The sequence below is a fragment of the Acanthochromis polyacanthus genome, chromosome 1, assembly GCF_021347895.1.
Source record: "Acanthochromis polyacanthus isolate Apoly-LR-REF ecotype Palm Island chromosome 1, KAUST_Apoly_ChrSc, whole genome shotgun sequence".
NCBI classification, from domain to species: Eukaryota; Metazoa; Chordata; class Actinopteri; family Pomacentridae; genus Acanthochromis; species Acanthochromis polyacanthus.
In genome coordinates, this window is record NC_067113.1 from 16879309 (window position 1) to 16898212 (window position 18904).

The 18904-nt window shown below is 42.8% G+C and overlaps 1 protein-coding gene across 5 annotated transcripts in view; it reads left to right on the forward strand.

Annotated features, from left to right (window-relative positions):
- LOC110965537 (actin, alpha cardiac muscle) overlaps positions 1-18904 on the forward strand; it is a 215229-nt gene that overhangs the window by 119936 nt on the left and 76389 nt on the right. For 2 of the 5 annotated variants that reach the window (XM_051955615.1, XM_051955625.1), the window contains exons 3-16: positions 2870-2974; positions 3671-3691; positions 7641-7655; positions 8162-8236; positions 8389-8467; positions 9041-9153; positions 10256-10355; positions 13416-13509; positions 14394-14468; positions 14987-15143; positions 15819-15983; positions 16407-16528; positions 17438-17618; positions 18634-18769. In XM_051955615.1, coding sequence (XP_051811575.1) covers positions 2942-2974; positions 3671-3691; positions 7641-7655; positions 8162-8236; positions 8389-8467; positions 9041-9153; positions 10256-10355; positions 13416-13509; positions 14394-14468; positions 14987-15143; positions 15819-15983; positions 16407-16528; positions 17438-17618; positions 18634-18769 — 1366 coding nt within the window. In that variant the 5' untranslated portion in view covers positions 2870-2941. The remainder of the gene's footprint in view (positions 1-2869; positions 2975-3670; positions 3692-7640; positions 7656-8161; positions 8237-8388; positions 8468-9040; positions 9154-10255; positions 10356-13415; positions 13510-14393; positions 14469-14986; positions 15144-15818; positions 15984-16406; positions 16529-17437; positions 17619-18633; positions 18770-18904) is intronic. The other 3 variants (XM_051955633.1, XM_051955636.1, XM_051955608.1) reach the window with 3 other exon arrangements.

The window sequence follows — 18904 nt, forward strand, 5'->3', positions numbered from 1 at the left end:
TGACGTTGTTTATCAAACTTAGTGCATTTACGCGTGTATATGTGTTACATTGTTTATTTATTTCTATCTAGAGTTCAGAATTGCATGACTCCTCTGACGAAGAGTATGTCCCAGACGCCCCAACATCTTCCTCCAGAGGTCGGGCATCTAAACGAAGCCGTCAGGCGGGCTATGGAGGCCGTGGTCGGGGAGCGAGGCGAGCACCCCGAGCCAAAAAACGTCCTGCAGTCTCTTGGCCTGACAAGCCGTGGGATTGGTAACTTTTCTGGAAGTTGCTGATCCCTGATGCTCTCTCAGCTCCTCTACAAGCAAAACAAATGTGCGCGTGGTTGCGTAGTGCGTAGCTTGCCCACCTCTGCATGGGCTTGCTTGCTGTGCGCGTAACCGTTGATTGACAGCATGACAAAGCTGAAGCTCGAACTTGATTGGTCGGCAGCGACCGGCGCTTTTTGGAATAACATGGGGGTCTATGAGAGGAAGGCGGAGCTCAGGAATAAATTTTCATATCGTGTTACACTAACTTCATATTATAGTATCGAACTAGACTAACACATTTAAGCTTTGTTAAAAAATGATACATAAATTGAAAACAAACAGAAACTCCGGACAGCAGCTTTAAGGTTTGGGGTTCTTGGAGATTTCTTTTCTCTATAAAGCAGTTTGCTCTTGGCCTAAATTTGCTGGACAAACTGCCAGTCATTTGAAATGCAAGCCTCTTGTAGATGCTTTGTGTTGCGGTAGAATGATGTATTTCAAATAATCTAGAGAGCATTTTATGTCTTGCCTTAGATTCATGGGCATTCACAACCCTTTTTTCTGAAGGCCTTGGAACGCTTTATAGACATCGACATGTTGACACCACACACTTAAACAGCAAAGAGAACACCAGACGCTTGATGTGAGCTGTTTAAATATGAATTTGGATTTGAAGGTGTAATAAATATAGGGGTGTGCTTCACGAATCTGATTCTATATTTATTTAAATATGATGTCAGCAAAATGTCAAATGTATGCGTCATTTGTTTCAATATATCATCTTTGTTAATTGGCACCGTTTCAAAGAGGATCAAATGTTGGCTTGTCCAAATATGAAACAACCAAGTATTTCAATAGGATGTCCCTTTTTATTCTCTTGACTGTATTTGATCTCTGTCTGCAGCCAGTTAGTTTAGCTTAACACAAAGACTGGAAGCAGAGAAACCGCCAGACTGGCTCTGGCAAAAACCACTCTGGCACAGAATCGCCTTGTGACAGCAAATTGTCACTTTTACAATTTGGTTTTTGCACCGATTAAACAGGACAAGCTTGAGAGTATGGCACTGGTAGGTGGACTGCATTTGGACTAGCTTTCCCCTGTTTTCAGCCTCTATCCTACACTGTGCTAAAGGGCTGCTGGTTGTAGCTTCATATTTACTTTACCACTAACAGGTATACAGCAGCGACATTAATGTACAGCTCCAGGCAATTTTGCATTTTGTTGGCCTCAAAGGGCAGCAAGAGGTAAGTCTGAAGGATTCCATTACTCATATATGTCAAAAATATATGAGTAAAAAAATAACATGCAGACTCATAATGCTCCCACAGGCTGCGATGGAAAAAAAATGAAAATAGTGTTTTGATTTGTCCCTTTCTGAAGATCATAAGTGACAGCACCCAGCAGCAGAAATGTACAAAGTCGTGTTATGCACAGCTCCAACTTTTGATTTAGCCTTTTTTATATGCTATAAAACTGTGGTTCATGCAGCTAGAAACTATTAAAAAGAGATCACAGGGAATTACTGGAAAATGTAAATGAAAGTAGCCTAAAAAAATCATCACCGTGATCATTCAGCAGTGTTAACCCTCTAAACTCCAAGCACTTTTTGGTGCTTTTTGCTCCAGTTACATTTTTGAAGACTGTGTTCTCCTTTTTTTTTTTTTTTTTTTTTACTGCAATATAAAGTCCTGAACTTTTATGGAAACAGCACCATGGCTGGAAGTAAAGAGAACTACAATATGTCTTTTGTGCTGTATGACCGTTTATAATGCCATAAATCGCAAAAAAAAAAAAAAAAAAAAGTATAAAGCAAAAGATGAATTTCTTTAATTACTCATCTTTAGTGCACACAGGTACCACCAATTCTGAAATAAAGATGCCTCTACATATTATGACTGTTTTGAAACTTGGTGTCCAATCTGTTCTGTCAAAGCACAGCCTGCAGTTCAACCCAGTTCAGCCAAAAAGTTGCAGAATTTTTGTGATTGTTATGTGCTTCATAGTTACACTGAGAAGTACATCATTTATACTTTTTACAGAATCCTGTCAGTTAAAACAGTTTATGGGGCATAAAGTTATTTTGATTAAATGTTATGTTTTTTAGTTTAGATTTCTTTGCGTTTTCTGACAGAAAGACGCCTCTCATGATTATTATGATTTGTGGACCACTGGAAAGTTAAAAATCAGATGATTCTGTGGTTTTAAGGTTTTTGGCTCTGATAAACTGTGTCATTTTGGCACTTTTTAAAAAGACAACATGCATGTTAACCCCTTGATGCCTATTGTCGCGAATTTGCATCATACCACTTTCATTCAGACTGCAGCCAAGGTAGCATATCCATTCTCCCCATGCCAGTTTGTGCATATTCAATATGTACCTTGGAATGTTTTACAAGCACTGGTTTCAAGAGTGAAACCTAACTATTATATATCTGTTCTATGTGTAATAGGCAAATTAATGATCTCCACTAAAAAAAAAACAACACACTTTTATTATTATTATTTAATTGTAAATAAATTCAGGGATCAAGGGGTTAAATCCACCAACAGTTTTTGGGTTTCATGGAGTTAATTTTTAACCTGAGATCCACTTTTGTGCTTCTGTTGTTGCAGTATGTTCCTCCAGACCTGTGCATCTGTACCTTTGTGCTGGAACAGTCTCTGTCAGTGCGGGCCCTGCAGGAGATGCTAGCTAAGAGCGGACAGAACAGTGAAGGGGTGAGTTTTGGTGAACACACACGCATTATAGCACGCACGCCCACACACACACACACATACACACACTCCTGCAACAGCCATTCGTAAACCTTCCCTGGAGTCTTGTAACGTATGTCCCACTCTGTTTGTTATGACATTCAGAAGAGGCAGCTGTATCGAATGCAGTCAGCTAAGTTAAATAATCTTAACTTGCTTAGTCGCTATAAGGAGATTAATGGGCAAAATAGGCCCATTACAGCGGCCTGGGGACCCTGACTGCAGAGAGGTCCGGACCCACATGAATACTGATGAGGATGAAGGGGATGCCCTGGCATTACTGCAGCTTTTCTTCGAGCGCTGTGTTTACTGTTGCCCATTTGATTAAAGCTGAGACTCGAAGGGAAACGGCAGCTGTTTTAGTTCTTTTCGTAAAATAGTCATCAGAAAAGTCCACAGGCAAAGAGGGCAGCTGACAACTTGGTTAATGCGCAGAGGAGTTGTACGGTGGAGGGAATCATGCCCATGTAATCAATAGCATGTGGTTGACTTTGCTAGTAATTAGCACTCATTCATCACTGTATTCTGTGCTCCTGATGTTGTTTCAGTTGTCCTTTTGCAAGTGTGTTTCCTTCTCTTCCACACTGCTCTGCCAGATGTATAATTCTCCCATCTTTATCTTCTATTTTCTGTGTATAATCTCCATCTTCTGCATGATAGACACGCGGCCTGGATCGATTGGTATGTTCACCACTCATATCATTCCCCTCTCATCCCTTATGCACGGTGTCCTGGATAAGTTACACTACACTTGTTGTTTTGTTCACCCCCATTCATCTCCTGTGGTTCGTCCACCACAACACGTCACCACACAACATTTGTGTTAAGAGTAGAAGTCATTAGAAATCATGGTTTATCACACACCTGAAGCAATGCTTTGAAATAATGTGTAGAATTTCTTGTGTACAATGTTTGAGGAGATCCTTTCTGAGCTCCTTGGTAGATGGCAGAGACAAATATGGCTTTGCACAGTCTTCCCAATATGGTTCTCCTCAAACATCGCTTCTCACACAACTCAATTCCCGCTACCAGAGAACTAGAGCGGCTCCAATGCTGGATTAGCATCAGATTAACATTTGTCTTGTCCCCAGGGGATTCAAATGAATGTTCGTTGCAGTATCATTTGATTCGTGCAGCCCTCCACACAGGATAAGCTCTCATTTGTCACAGTATCTCCTTCTAATCATAGTGTCTCCATGCCACTACGAGATGATGCAAACAGCTGAGCCGACAAAGATTTCTGCACAGAGACAGGGAATGATCACGAATGGTTTTTAGTGAAGAAAAAGAAAAAAGTTGACAGCATGATTTGGTGTCTGTCTTTTCAGCTGAAGCCCGTTCACCCTTTAATGTCACATGGCTGGGAATTTTCATAAATCCTCAGTTGTTAAGGTTCACATTCAGTGACTTGACTGCAGAGATAAGTGGAGGTGTCAGGACTGGAGCTTTGTGGTCACAGCGGAGCCTTCACGCAGCAGAATGACGCCAGTCAAGACCATTGGTTCCACTGCCACTGCGAGGAATCTTAGCATTGGCTGGTGGGAAATTGTGAGCCACAGCAGAGAAAAAGAGGATTCAGAATGTTAACTGCTTGATTAAACAGTTCAAGCTCAAATGAACTTTTTTTAAGTCCTAGTCCAGCCTTGTCCCCGCTTCATCAGTACCTTTTTCCAACTGATATGAACTTGCATGTTTTTTTTCTGCAGCAGCACATCTTCCTTTGAAAAAGAATCAGACACCAATTTGTATTTTCTGGCTTCATGAAATCAACTCCTATTTTTGCATAATTTGGAATGCTGTTAGTTCTCTGTCTGTGTAGATGGAAAACTTGTTTCTACAAAGCCAATCATCTCCATTAATTGTGAACCACATTTGCATACGGCAGTAATGACACCTTTATCTCATAGTCACTGACTAACAGCCAGACGGCAGCCTGAGCCACAGATTTTGAACAACAACTCTGCTCAATTGTGTCCTGTCTATTTATAAACATAAAGCTATATGGTAAATAGCACTGTGGGATCTCAACCCCAATATTTAAATCATCCTGCTAAATTAGTATTATACATATCATTTTGTCTTAGCCCTCATATTTAAACTTGTTAGATAAATTTGTAATGCTAATCTTATTTCTCTGTTGGAAACACTTTGGCTCAGCATCTGTTGTTGTAAATGTGCTCTAGGAATAACGATGACTTGATTTGACTTGACATGTTTTGCTCTGCAAGCAACCAAAGAAACATTCACTGAGGTGAAATTCTTTGCTAATATCAGTTTACACCAGCTATTTATCTGGTCAGCTGCAGCAAACTGTGAAATTCAAACAGTTTCTGGGTGTTTTCTGCTTTTGTCACATCTTAACTCACCATAGGCTCATTTATGAAATGCATGAACTGTCTTCTGTATAACAAGAAAGTAACATTACTACTTTATTACTTATTTTACAAAAAATGTGGAATGAACATGTCCACCACAGATGTTGAAAATACTCGAAGCAAATGTCACTCAACATACAATAGATATTTTGCTGCTTACATTTGTTTCCACACAGCCTGCAGTTCAGTCCAGTTCAGCCAAAAAGCCCCTGAATTTTTGGAACATGACTGTTAATCACAGCTATGTCACTAATACCTTCCCAGTTGCATCGAGGAGTGCAGATTTATTTGTCTTTTACAGAATCTAGTTTGAGCAAATGTTTAATTTTTTGGCTGATTTATTTTAAATGATACATGTAGAATAAAGAGGTTTTTATGAAATATCACAATTTTAAGCTCAACTTTAGCTTCTTTCTTCTGACCAAACAGCATCATGAGAAGTTCAAAGACACTCTGAAAATTGCTTCTTCTTGTTTTTACATTTTTTGGCTCAGATAAGTAATGTCATTCTAGCTAATTTTTAAAATTTGCAATATGCGTTTTAAAAGGCGCCTGCAAGTTTTAGGGTTCAGACGGTTAAACAGAATAAAAAATATGCTTGCAAATGGTATTTACTGTTGGTTAGTCTAAATACTTTTTCTTCCTTTAATGATCAAACGATTGAAAATCAATCTTAATGTCACATCGACTTTGTTTTTGACTGTATAATGGTGTGACTAAATGTAATTTTAGTTGATGTTTCATACTCTAGGACTAGTTGATAGACTTATCTCAGACCTATCTCGTAACCTTTGGAGCAAACACTCCAGAGATGTTCCGACTGCAGATGGCTTGAATTGGCCATTTTCACTGTGTTACTTCACTGCATTCTCTCCACTCACGTTTATCTGTTTTCGATATTGTCCACCTATTCATCATTCTCCGCCTGCGCCGAAATGTCACTGGAGGAAGCGCCATTAAAGGGGAAATGGAGGTTGAATACGTCTCGGCTGAGGCTCTGAAATCAATACGTCTTTGAACGGATGGGCTTATCAATAGACAGTGGCTGGAGCAAACGGGCAGTTCAGGCGGTTTTAGTTGGAAGGCACGGAGACATGGAGGGAACTGTAAAGGATCTGCAAAGACATCACACAACAAATTGTGTAAATGCCAGCTCAAAGTTTGCTCAGTATTCACTTGTGACTACTCTGTGCAAATTGGTTTTATTTTATCCAAAGTGCACTGACATGTTTGGGGATCCTGAGCCCCAAAAAACAGGGCAAGGGATAAGATCAATCAGTCAGAGAGACAGGGTTGCTTCTCTGCGGTTCCCACTCCTATTTATTGTAAGATACTGCAAGCCACATACTGCAGGACGCTGCATCCCGCTGAATGTCGCATCTCTAAACTAACACAAAGATGTCGCTCATGGTCAACAACTGGAGATCATAACACAGTCTGTTTCTTCACTTAAATCTCTTTGATCCAAAAGGCCTTTATGGTTCATTGAGCCGAGGGTAATGCAGTTTTGCTCATTTCACTTGCTCTAGGTGTATTGAATTTTTTGCTGCAATGGGCCTCCACATTTAGAAGAGTCTTTTTCCTACTGATGGGGGGGATAAGGCAGTGAGTGTGAGACTTGGGTTCATTGGTTGTGGTGATTGCAGCTCAGTGTGCCTCGCCGCATTAAGCTCAGCACCTCAGCCAGCATATAGCAGTAGCCAGCAGCACAGAAGAAGCCTGGAAGCCAGTGCTGCAGTCTGCACGACACATCTGCATCAATTCACAAGCCAGCAATTGTCCCAGTAGCCAACTGAGGAGGATATAGAGAGAAAGAAAGAGGGGAAAAAGAGGCACAGTGAAACAGAAACAAAAGAGAGATGGTGCATGGTAAGATGTTTTTATAAACACTGCCGTTAACTATGTATCTCTCAGTTGTTTAATGGCTGCAATTGGATAAAATGGACATAGTTTTGGTTGATATAAATCATTCATGCCCTGCTGTGCTTGTAGCTCAAATGCATTTTGACATTTTTATAGTCAAACATGGCCGCTTGGCGTTGTTTCAGAGATTATTTCATACCAGGGGCATTGCTTTGTAAAATGCCAAGAAATCAAGAGTCAACCTCCTTCATCCCTTTACATGATTTCTGACAATCATGTGGCCCATGGAACTTTAATAATTTGTAGCAAAGTTTAAAATAAGGCAGTCAGGCTCAGGAGAACCATAGTTCTTTCTGAATAATGACACTTTTTCTTACCTTAATGCTTCCTAGAGGCTCATAAGGAAGGTGAGTAACATTGGAGTTGCTTGCCAAAGAAAAACACCTAAAAAGGTCTTCTTAATCCCCTTTGCATCTCTACCAGTAGAGATCTCATTTGTCCCCTTCCTGCATCTTTACCCCCAAAAGCGATGGAGTCATGCCCTGCTAATAATGACATTGCATCGGAGGCTGACGGTAGTTGCGCATCCTTCCCACATTCCTGTAGTCGGAGTGCTGGAAAGATGACCCCGTATCCTGTTCGCTCACGGATACAGGAGCCAGAAACACCATCTCCTGTGACAAGTCAGTTTTGCATGTCTTCATTTGACGGGATGGCAAGCCCTCCCCAGGAGACACGTGTCTCCTCTGCTTGAGGTCATCATCGTCGGCGAGGAGGTTTTCACTGAGGTCAACATTCAGTGTCAGAGGTCGGGGCGTGGAATGACACGGTTTGAAGGAGCCCGCTGAGGCTGTTCTGTCCGGAGCTGACATGTAACTACATCTTCGTGTGTTTTTATGAATTGTCTCTATAGGCAGCGCAGAGCGGCGGACACAAGACTCTGCTGTACGGACACGCCATCCTCCTGAGGCATTCCTTCAGCTCTATGGTGAGAGATCGCACACAGATAGCACGAATAAAATGATCACAGCAACAGGATTTAAACATCGTTCCCACTTATATGACACATGAAGAAGGTCACCTGCAGAGGAGTGTGTGTGTGTGTGACAGCTCTGTGGTTTTCATGTGTGTTGACCACAGTACCTGGCCTGTTTGAAGACATCAAGGTCACAGACAGATAAGCTGTCCTTTGATGTCGGCCTGCAGGAGGATTCAACAGGTAAAAGACCAGCTCTGGTACAGTTCCCTTTTATCCCCCCTCTTTTCCCTCTTTCACTCTTTGCTGTCTCGCTCCGTCTTTGTTCTGTCTCCGTCTGGCTCTTTCGCTCAGTCTAACTCGCTCTCCACTGTTTGCGAGGCCCCCTCTTTTTGTCTTTCCTCCTGCACCTCATTTGTTCATGAGCAAATTTCCCTGTGTGTCTTTTCAACGTCTCGGTTAATATTCCCCATGGAGCGCCGCAGACATACAGTGTGCTTCTGTTGTCAGTGATGATTACATCTGCGCGGCATATTTGATAGCCTTGTTGCAGTATCCTCATACCTGGACACTCTTCTTTCTTGCTATTATTATTCCTTTCATATCATGCGGCGCAGCAGACCTCAATATGACTTGAAAAAGATTGTTGCCATGGTGAATCCACACGTGCCCGTTCCTGCCGTGACCGTCTTGCAATATTAGTAATTACAGGTGACATCTGGGCAGTGGTAATGTGGTGCCCTCAAAATTGTTCACTGTAAGGGCTTGTTTAAATTAAAATACGGAGGCAGTATGTATACATGTGTGTGTTTGTAGGTGAGGCCTGTTGGTGGACGATCCACCCGGCATCCAAGCAGAGATCGGAAGGAGAGAAAGTGCGCATCGGTGATGACCTCATCCTCGTCAGCGTGTCCTCAGAGCGATACCTTGTGAGTTTACTGTTTGCCATTCGGTCCTTGGAGCTGAAGCTGTAGCTGATGTGTGTGTGTTTGTGCATAATGTAGAGGTCTTAGTAGGAGAGCATCAACTCTGCTCCCCCTGATGTGACAAAATTTCAGATTATACCAATCCCGTTACCGCATGCTGCACTCTCCCCGTGACCTCTCTCCAGCAGGAGGATTAAAAGAAACCGCTTTTTCCTTCTGGATGACTTCAGGACTGCTTACAATTACATTAAGCAAAACTTGATCTGCACTTGCAAATGTTTGCTTTAGTGGATTATGATTTCTTTCGACCGCTGCCAGTGCCATTTCAAATGAACCTCTTCTGTTATCATCCTCGTCACATCCCTCTCCCATTAATAATGAGTGTGTCTCTATTGCACTTCTGAGCTGACCTTTTCAGCAAAAGCCTTCTTTTGCTAGTCGGCCAACATGCCCCCTGAGCTTAGCATCATAGCTCTGTGTTATGTTAACCCTGGAAAACATGTTCCTTGTGATCCACGAAGTTGGTGACAGCAGCCAGGCGGCGTTTTACCCCCCCCCCCCTCCCCCTCACCTCGGCGGCTGAAGGACGGACAGATGACCACTATCGCCTTACAGTCACTAATATCAATCTGATCGCCTGTCCCAGCTGTCACCCACATTGCGGGACGTGTGGACACGCAGCACCTCAGGGCTGCAGAGAGACTCTTGAGAGGAGGGAGGATCAGGACACAGCTACTACAAAATTAGTTTTTGGGATGCACACACACAGCAGCACAGCCCACACGTGGTATAAATCCTCAAACACTTAAGACATCCGTCAGTCACTTTTATGGTTCCCTCAACACTCAATGACAAATTGAAGTTTTCCTCTGGATAAGTGATTGCTGAGTGTCAAACTCCAGCTGAACTCTGTCTGAATGAACTTTGTCAAACTGTTCATCGAACCCACATTTACTTGCAGGTAGTGAAGCTGCTGATCATTTTTAATTTTTCTACCACGGTCTAATAGAAAGAATTAGACAGAGGTAGCTCTTTGGCAGCTCAGTCAATCATTTGTGTATTTGCAGCACAAATAAGTGAATGTTGCATGTGATTTTCCCCGCAGCACTTATCCATCTCCAATGGCAACATCCAGGTGGATGCTTCCTTCATGCAGACTCTGTGGAATGTCCATCCCATCTGCTCTGGTAGCAACATCGAAGAAGGTAGAGGCTTCACACAGAAAATCAATTCCATAAGTCAAAAAAATATGTATAAATAAAACATAAGGTGATAGGCTGCCAGATGAATATGGATTAGGAAATACACTATATCTAAAAGTAAAGCTTCAAAGATTCAGAACACTTCTCTTACATTCATTTAGTACCATGTTTTGAAACATGAATCAGGTGTTGCATTCAGAATTATTGGTTGCTGCATGAAAAAATCTCTGACTGACACAATAGCCAAAGTTTGCCAAAAATCAGATCTGTTTAGATTTATTTCACGGATGCCCTGGAAACCACCTAAACTTGAAAACCTTCAAGTTTACTCCCCAGTTCTGTGATTGAGACCAGTGGCTCCCAAAGTGGAGACTGATGATCTCCAACATCAATGATCCCTGTGGTAAAAATCTAGTTTTAACCTTGTTAACATATCTATGTGATGTTTTTGACAGACGAGAAGCCGCATGAGAAGCAAAATAAGCAGTGGGTGCCATGAGTGAGCATTCTCACCTTAAACCTGCAGGGTACCCATGACAGTCTCAAAAACACAAATTCAGACTTTCCCGGTTTCATATACTTCCTACATAAAGATAAGACTTTCTGTATCATTGCTTTTCTTCAGGATCAGTTACTGGTTCAAACAAGTATGGCTGAATTACTCCAATATTACAACTTCGTTTGTGCATCATAGAGTAGTTTTACATTGTGAGCTGGTGTGTTTGAACTGCAGTGAATTAGGAGGGAGTAGGTGGAGAAAGAGGCAAAGACTTTCATACATCTGCACATGTAGAGTTACATCCAAGCCACTTTAAGGCAATATATGATTAATTTAATGGTAAAACAGTTTAAATGTGTAACTTTGACGTACTGAAGTGAGTGTTTAGGGGCTTAATCAGTGACTGGAAAGGGACTTTCAACCCAGAATGGACTTGCTTTCATTCGGTAAGTTTACCTTTAAAATAAAAACAGACAGACAACACCTGGGTCTGCTGCTCTTACGTACTGCATGTTTACTAAGTGCTACAGTTTATAACCGGAGATAACTTTAACTGATGTATTCTGCTACTAGTCTAAATTCAATTACAACAAAATAATATTACCATTGTTAGGCTGTTTCGTGCAGTAGTGTTTTCATTATGCCTGTGTTTGAATAGACCCACTAGTGTGGGAGCTCGACTCTGCTCAGTGGGGATGGTGGGCGTTGTGAGTCTCTGATCCCCTATCGACAGTGGCGCTTGAATGTTTGTGAACCCTCTGGGATTTTTCCATATTTCTGCAAAAATACAGCACTGTTTAAAACAAGTCTTCAAAGTAGAAATGATACAAAAATGTCATACTTGGTCATTTATTTATAAGGGAAAATGATTCTATTTTACACATGTGAGTGACAAAACTATGTGAACCTCTTGGTTTGACAGATAATTAGATGGGGAAATAGTTTGGTGTTTTTAGTCAGTGGGATAACAATCAGGTGTGAATGGGCACCATGTTATTTTTAAAGAACATCAAAGTTTGGTCGTCATGGCGCCAACGGAGGAGATTCTTGAGGACCTCTGAATAAGAGCCGTTGATGCTCATTAAACTGGAAAAATCTTATCTCATGAATCCACAGTCAGACAGATTGTGTAAAAATTGAGAAATAGAGGAGAGGTTACTCAACAAAAAGTAAGAGCAAATCCAGTAATAATCTGCAAGGTTATAAAGAAACCGAGGGTAGCTCGAAGCAGCTAAAGGCCCCTCTCATATTAACTAATGTTAATGCTCTTGAATCAAAAGAACACTGGACAACAATGGTGTGCATACACAGCTTCAAAAAGCCACACTACATCTCTATAAAAATAACGTCGTTGCACTTGCATTTTACTAAAGACCATATGCACAAGCCAATAGGCTATCAGAAGAATGCTTTGTGAATGGATGAGACCAAAAAAAACTTTTGATTTAAATGAGAAGCATTTTGTTTGGAGAAAGGGAAACACTCCATTCCAGCGTAAGAACATCATCCCATTTGTGAAACATGGTGGTGGTAGTATCATGGTTTGGGCCTGTTTTGCTGCATCTGGACCAGGATTGCTTATCATCATTGATAGACCATCCATCCATCCATCCATCCATCCATCCATCCATCCATCCATCCATCCATCCATCCATCCATCCATCCATCCATCCATCCATCCATCCATCCATCCATCCATCCATCCATCCATCCATCCATCCATCCATCCATCCATCCATCCATCCATCCATCCATCCATCCTCTACAGAGCTTAATCTTCTGTTGGACCTATCCCAGCTGACTTAATGCGAAGGCAGCAGATGCCTTGGACAGCTCGCCATTCTATCACAGGGCTACACAGAGAGACTGATAAAGCAAGGAATTCTAAAGTATGCCTGTGAACTCTACAGGAAAATGCCAGGACATCTCTCTATGAACTGCATTTGAAAGTGGGTCATGAAACAAGACTATAACCTCAAGCACAAAAGTCATTCTACCAAGTAATGGTTAAAGGAAGGGAAGTTAATGTTTTCGAAAGACCAAGTCAAAGTAAATATATGTGAAAGGACCTGAAGTGAGCAGTTCATCTCAGGAAACCCATCAACACCTCAGAATTTTAGCAGTTCTATACAAAGAAATGGACTGAAATTGCCCAGTGCAAAAAAACAAAACAAAACAGGATTCTTCAACAGTTACCTTAATTTGCACTTAATGTTGCACAAGGGGCTCACACCAGATACTAAATGCACATATTTTGCATCTTTTTGTTACTCACAGATATGTAATATTGCATTACTTTAACCATAAAGTACCTATTACCAAATTACCTATTAATGTTAAATTGTTTTATTTTTTCTCTGCTTTGTAGGACTTGTGAGAATATCTGATAATATTTTCACGTCACATTCGTGGGTTCACAAAATTTAAAGCACCACTGTAAATAGTTCATCTTTCCAGACTGTATCTTTGAGTTGATAAACACTCATAGTGTAAACAGAGGCAGCAACATAACAGGACAACCTAAAGCCACCATGTTCAATGCTAACGTCCCTGTCTTCCAATAGGCTACCTGTTGGGTGGTCATGTGATGCGGTTGTTCCATGGACATGACGAGGTCGTGACCATCCCAGGATCAGACCAGAGTGAAGAGCAGCAGAGGTGCGTAAGGCAGCAGAGCCAGCCTGAATACAAAGCAGCATTAGGAGGCCTCACATTAGAGATGACAAAGCAGTGGCACCACTCATGAGAAGCTAACTGAGTTGTGTATTAACTGTGATGCCTCTGCTTCCACCACACGTCATGAAAATGTCTCTGACCAGCGTAACGCTCGGCTCTCCAGGGAGCCAAAATGGCTGCTGTGTTATTTTTATCTACAGTATAGCTTCTTGGTGCCAACACAGATAAGGTAGGCTGCAGAAAAATGGCACACTGGGCTTGAAGTGGGTCAAAACAGCGGGCAAAGCCCACACACACTCAGCCAGGTGCCAGCAGATATGTGCCTTCCTCTTTGACGCACACACACACACACACACACACACACATGTACACACACAGTGTCTATTTTTAGAACAGAGCATGGCAAATATGGGGGCGGGATTAGATATTAATTTCGAGCTTTGGCTTTTCTCCTAGTGTTGTCCTTGAAATTCAACCTAAGGAGCATGCTTTTTAGAGGTCTTACATTTTTCTGGGGCAGATCAAACACACTCCAAGCTGTCACCGGGGGGTTGATTTCTTTTATCTTGGGACCCAGTCACTCACATCACTGATAGACAGTGTAGCTGTGGATTATCAGGGCGCATATGTCTCTGTTTGAAGGATGTGATGCTGGAGTCGGCAGAGTAAATACAGCTCACGCGTCAGTGTGTGTGTGTGCGTGTGTTTGTGTCTGAGTCAACCATCTTGTCAGTGAATATCAGTGTGACAAATTGGAGGAAAGAGGTGGTGTTCTTCTAAGCCAGGATGAATGACCTTGACGGTGCCGGTGGTGGCTAGACAGTCCACAGACAGACCGCCCACTCATGATTCTTTGGCATCCCCAGGATAGTCAACTATGAGACGGGTAAAGCTGGTGCCAAGGCGAGGTCCTTGTGGAGGCTGGAGCCCCTCCGAATCAGGTGGGTTGTGTTTCACGTGATCCTTCAACCATTTCTCACTCCCTCTTTTATTGTTTTTGTAAAGATTTATCACCACTCTCCTGTTTTTCCATCTCACCTTTTTTCTTTTTGTCTGCTCTTTGTCGTTTGTCCATTCCCGCCTCTCGCTGTCTATAATTTAATACACTGTGGCCTCGCTGTCTTCTTCCCTCTTTCTCTTTCAGCTCTCCCTTTCATGTCTTTTCAACTGGTTATTTTACAGCTGCCCTGGGATAGAGCCTTTGTCAAATATAATGTTTGTCTCATCTCCCATGTTTCTGATCTGGTTTTGTTTTGAACTGTCTAAACAGAAACAAAATGCATAATTAGAGGAATATTTTCAGCTTTTTGCTAATGTTTCAATCACATCCATGCTAGATAATTAACAGCTGGCAGCAGGTTTTAGATCAACTAGTGAGCAGTTAGTCAAAGAATGCATTTTTTTCCCCCAGACTTGTGCATTTGTGTTTAATTTTATTGTGTCAATGTGACCTTGACAGCTGGAGTGGAAGCCACATCCGCTGGGGCCAGCCCTTCCGACTACGACACCTGACCACCGGTCACTACCTGGCCCTGACTGAGGACAGAGGCCTGGTGCTCCAGGACCGGGAGAGGTCTGACACCGTGGCCACAGCCTTCTGCTTCAGAGCCTCAAAGGCAAGGACACGCACATGCATGCAGACACAAGGGCACAAACACACATGAAGATGTATGTGTTGGACTCCCCGCTGTTCCTCAAGGTGACATGAGTCACACGGGATCAGCTCCATACTTCCTCATTAAATACCAACGAGAGGGCTTTACAGTGATCACCTCTAAACCTTTACGAATGAACCCCCCGCTATCCTTGGGCTGGAAAATCACCATTTTTTTCCAAGGACAATGAAAATTACAGGAATTATTGAAGCAGCAAAAACTACGCCATAGAGGTTAATTTAGCTGAACTTGCCGACTCAGACTGAACCGACCGTTTAGCTGGACTCTGTATAATGGAGTGTCGAGATATAACCAGTGATTGTGAGTCAATTACTGACCCATCCAGTGTGGATTGAAAGCGTATAATATAGAATAAAAGTGAGGCCATTTATCTTTGGACTCTTTTTCTTTGTCCATCATGGGTGGGTTATAATTATATCTGATCCTCGCAGCAGAACAATGCTCTCTCTGTGACGGGTGGAGTCATAAACAGCAGATGTAGCTGACATTTGGTTGGCGGTTTGATAAAGAACAAATCTGCATGCAGCATGTCTCTTGTTTGTATTATGCCAGCGTGCTCATGCGCATTTCACTGACAGCTTTGACGTGTTCATTGTCTTCTCCCTCCTGTTGCAGGAGAAGCTGGAGCAGAGCCCCAAGCGGGACATCGAGGGGATGGGGGTGGCGGAGATTAAATACGGCGACTCGCTCTGCTTCATCATGCACGTGGCCACAGGTCTCTGGCTCTCCTACCAAGCGCCGGATGTCAAATCTGCTCGTCTGGGTCCCCTCAAGAGGAGAGTGAGTAGTGACATGCATAAGTGGATGCAAAGCACATAGGAAAACAAATAAAACTAATAAATGATTGCGAATCCTTGGAGCAGATAATTATTTTGAGGGTAATGAGTTGATTGAGTTAAGATGATTGTCTATTAGTTCATATCTCTGCCTTCACTAAATCTAAACCCTGTCCCTTGGCTACTGTGGCAGAAGTGATAGAAATGTGCGGCGCGATAATGTGGATGACAACGTGTCCTCCATGTAAACACAGCCAGATAGCCTGTAGTGTCAACACCTGTGTTCCAGACATTGTGGCTCAGTGCTGGCTGAGGACGGCTGGAGACATTTCCTCTATTAAACGGCCTGCTGTTGCTTTTTTTTTGGTCATTTTCCCTCTTTTCCTGTATCATCTCTGTGTTTCTCTCCCTGTCATGCCCTCTCAAGGCGTGCCTACATTCTGAAGGTCACATGGATGATGGTTTGACCCTCCAGCGCTGTCAACATGAAGAGTCCCGCGCCGCACGAATCATCCGCAACACCACGCTACTCTTTAACCGCTTCATCAGGTATGCTGCACGTTGAAAAAAATGACGCCGTTGCTCATTTCAAGGATGTGATCAAATTACAAATTACCCAATTAAACCAAATTACAGTCAACGTTTGTCTTGAGCCGCTTTATTAGGGTGATCTGCAAAACGCTCTGTGACTGGTACAAGTTACATAAGCACCACGCTGATGATGGGAGAGCAATTTATAAAGATGATCAAAGTGAATCCCCAATCCTCAGTGCCGCCACATCACAAAATTATACCCGAAACCTAAAAAATCAACATCTCAAAGCCCCTCCAGACTCTCTCACAATCCACACAGTCGTGATACAACGTCCCTCCAGACTGTGAGCGCACCCAGCGGAGAGTTGAGCTCTGGGCCTGTGAGTTTTGACTGAGTGGGGTGCCAAAGCCCCAGACAGCTCACTGAGTGGACCAGTCATGCGTTTCCAAATGGCAAACAGTGCAGCGGCGTCACGGCTACGCACGGCCGGCTATGAAAAAGGGGAGCTGTGGAGCACGTAAGTGGATGCTTCCAGCACCTTTATTTGTTATCACAGGGCCCGCTGTCCCCTGGGCCGGGCTCGGGGGCGCTCATGGCAGTAACATGTGAGAGTTTGTCTGCCTCCCCTGCGGCTGTGACACATACATCTCCCCCACACCCCTCCCATGACAGGAGCTATTTTTAGCAGGCCAGCGGAAATCAGCATTTCAGCATGAATGAACCTGTGGGCTAAACATTGTGTTAGTCATCGCTGCCTCTCCTCAAGTCTGCGCTGACTCCCAGATAGGCTGTCGTTATTACTGGTTCAGTGCATTCATAATGAATGGGAGGGCTTTTAAAACGATGCATGATCACAAACATCAATGAGAAGTGCCGTCTGAATGAGCTTCTTTTTTTTTTTTCTTTTTGTCTCCCTCCTCCAGAGACCTGGACTGTCTGGGTGTTAAGAATAGGGCTCTGGTCGCCCTGCCTGTCGAGGAGGTGCTCCAAACCCTCAATGACCTCATCACCTATTTCCAGCTCCCTGATGTTGAGCTGGAGCACGAAGAGAGGCAGATAAAGCTGCGCTCCCTCAAGAATAGGCAGAACCTCTTCAAACAAGAAGTGAGTTTGGCCATCAAGGGAGCAAACCATCACTTAATAATATGACGAGCTGCTCCGCAGTGCAGCAAAAATATTACAAAGCCCCCGAGCGAAGAGTTGTGATTGAGGCAATTTTAGTAAGTGGCTGCACGTATGATTGAGCCGGAGAGCGGCGGCGAACTTGCACAAAGTGTGCGGAGAGCAATTGATTCTTTGTGGTGTGTTTCAATGCCATCTTGTATTTGGAGTCACTGCATATGAAGGTGTCAGCAGTTTTTGGTGTTATAAGTTTCCTCCCGAGGCTGGCATGAGTGCACTGAAGCTTTCTGCTAAGCCTCTAGGGCCTAAATTGCTTTCATCAATTACAAAATGTCAGCTGCCGTACTGAGGGACCCAATCATGTCAACTATCCAGACTCCCCTTTACTCATCCAGGCTATAATAACTTGAGTGTGTCCATATGCTCAAGAGACCATAGTATTAATTATTAGTCCTAAATACAGAATTCGTGATTTTCTTTTCTTTTACAAAATAGCATTGTCATAAAATAATACACTTTTGTCATTTGCAATTTGCGCATATTCCAACAACTGTTTCATCTTTACCTGTCTTCCCATTACAGAGCAGAATAGCACATCTCTGTCCCGGCCCTAATGTATTACGTTTAGAAGGTCAATTTGTCACAGGAGACAGCTGACTCATGATTTTTCCTGGCAATATAAATCATCTGCAATTTCAATTTTGTCTTTTACGCCCTCCATTTAGCATATCTGATCACTATAGATATTTCTCCGTCGTATAAATCACCATGACACCGCCACCAAATGGGACAGCAGAGAGCCACGGGGTTGTGTTTGTGATGGTCAACTAATTGAAAGCAGGGGACACATTTCACTAAATGAAGCTTTTATACTAATGAGAGCTTGTCATTAATATGAGATAGGTAATTTAAATGGGTATGTTATTGTGGTAAATGTGTCATTTTCTTGCCATTTGTGGCGAAATGACGTTCATATGCGTTGCTGTACGTTGCGTAGGGGATGCTGACTCTGGTGTCCAACTGTATCGATCGTCTTAACGTCTACAACAGCGCGGCCCACTTTGGAGAGTGTGCCGGGTCAGAGGCCGGAGCAGCCTGGAAAGACATTCTGAACTTGCTGTATGAACTGCTGGGTGAGATACTTGTCCACCACACACACACACACACACACACACACACACACACACACACATATGTACAGCTTTTAAACTGACTCATTGCTGTAATCAATCTCAGAGACGATAGTCATTTGAAGATAAAGTCGCTGA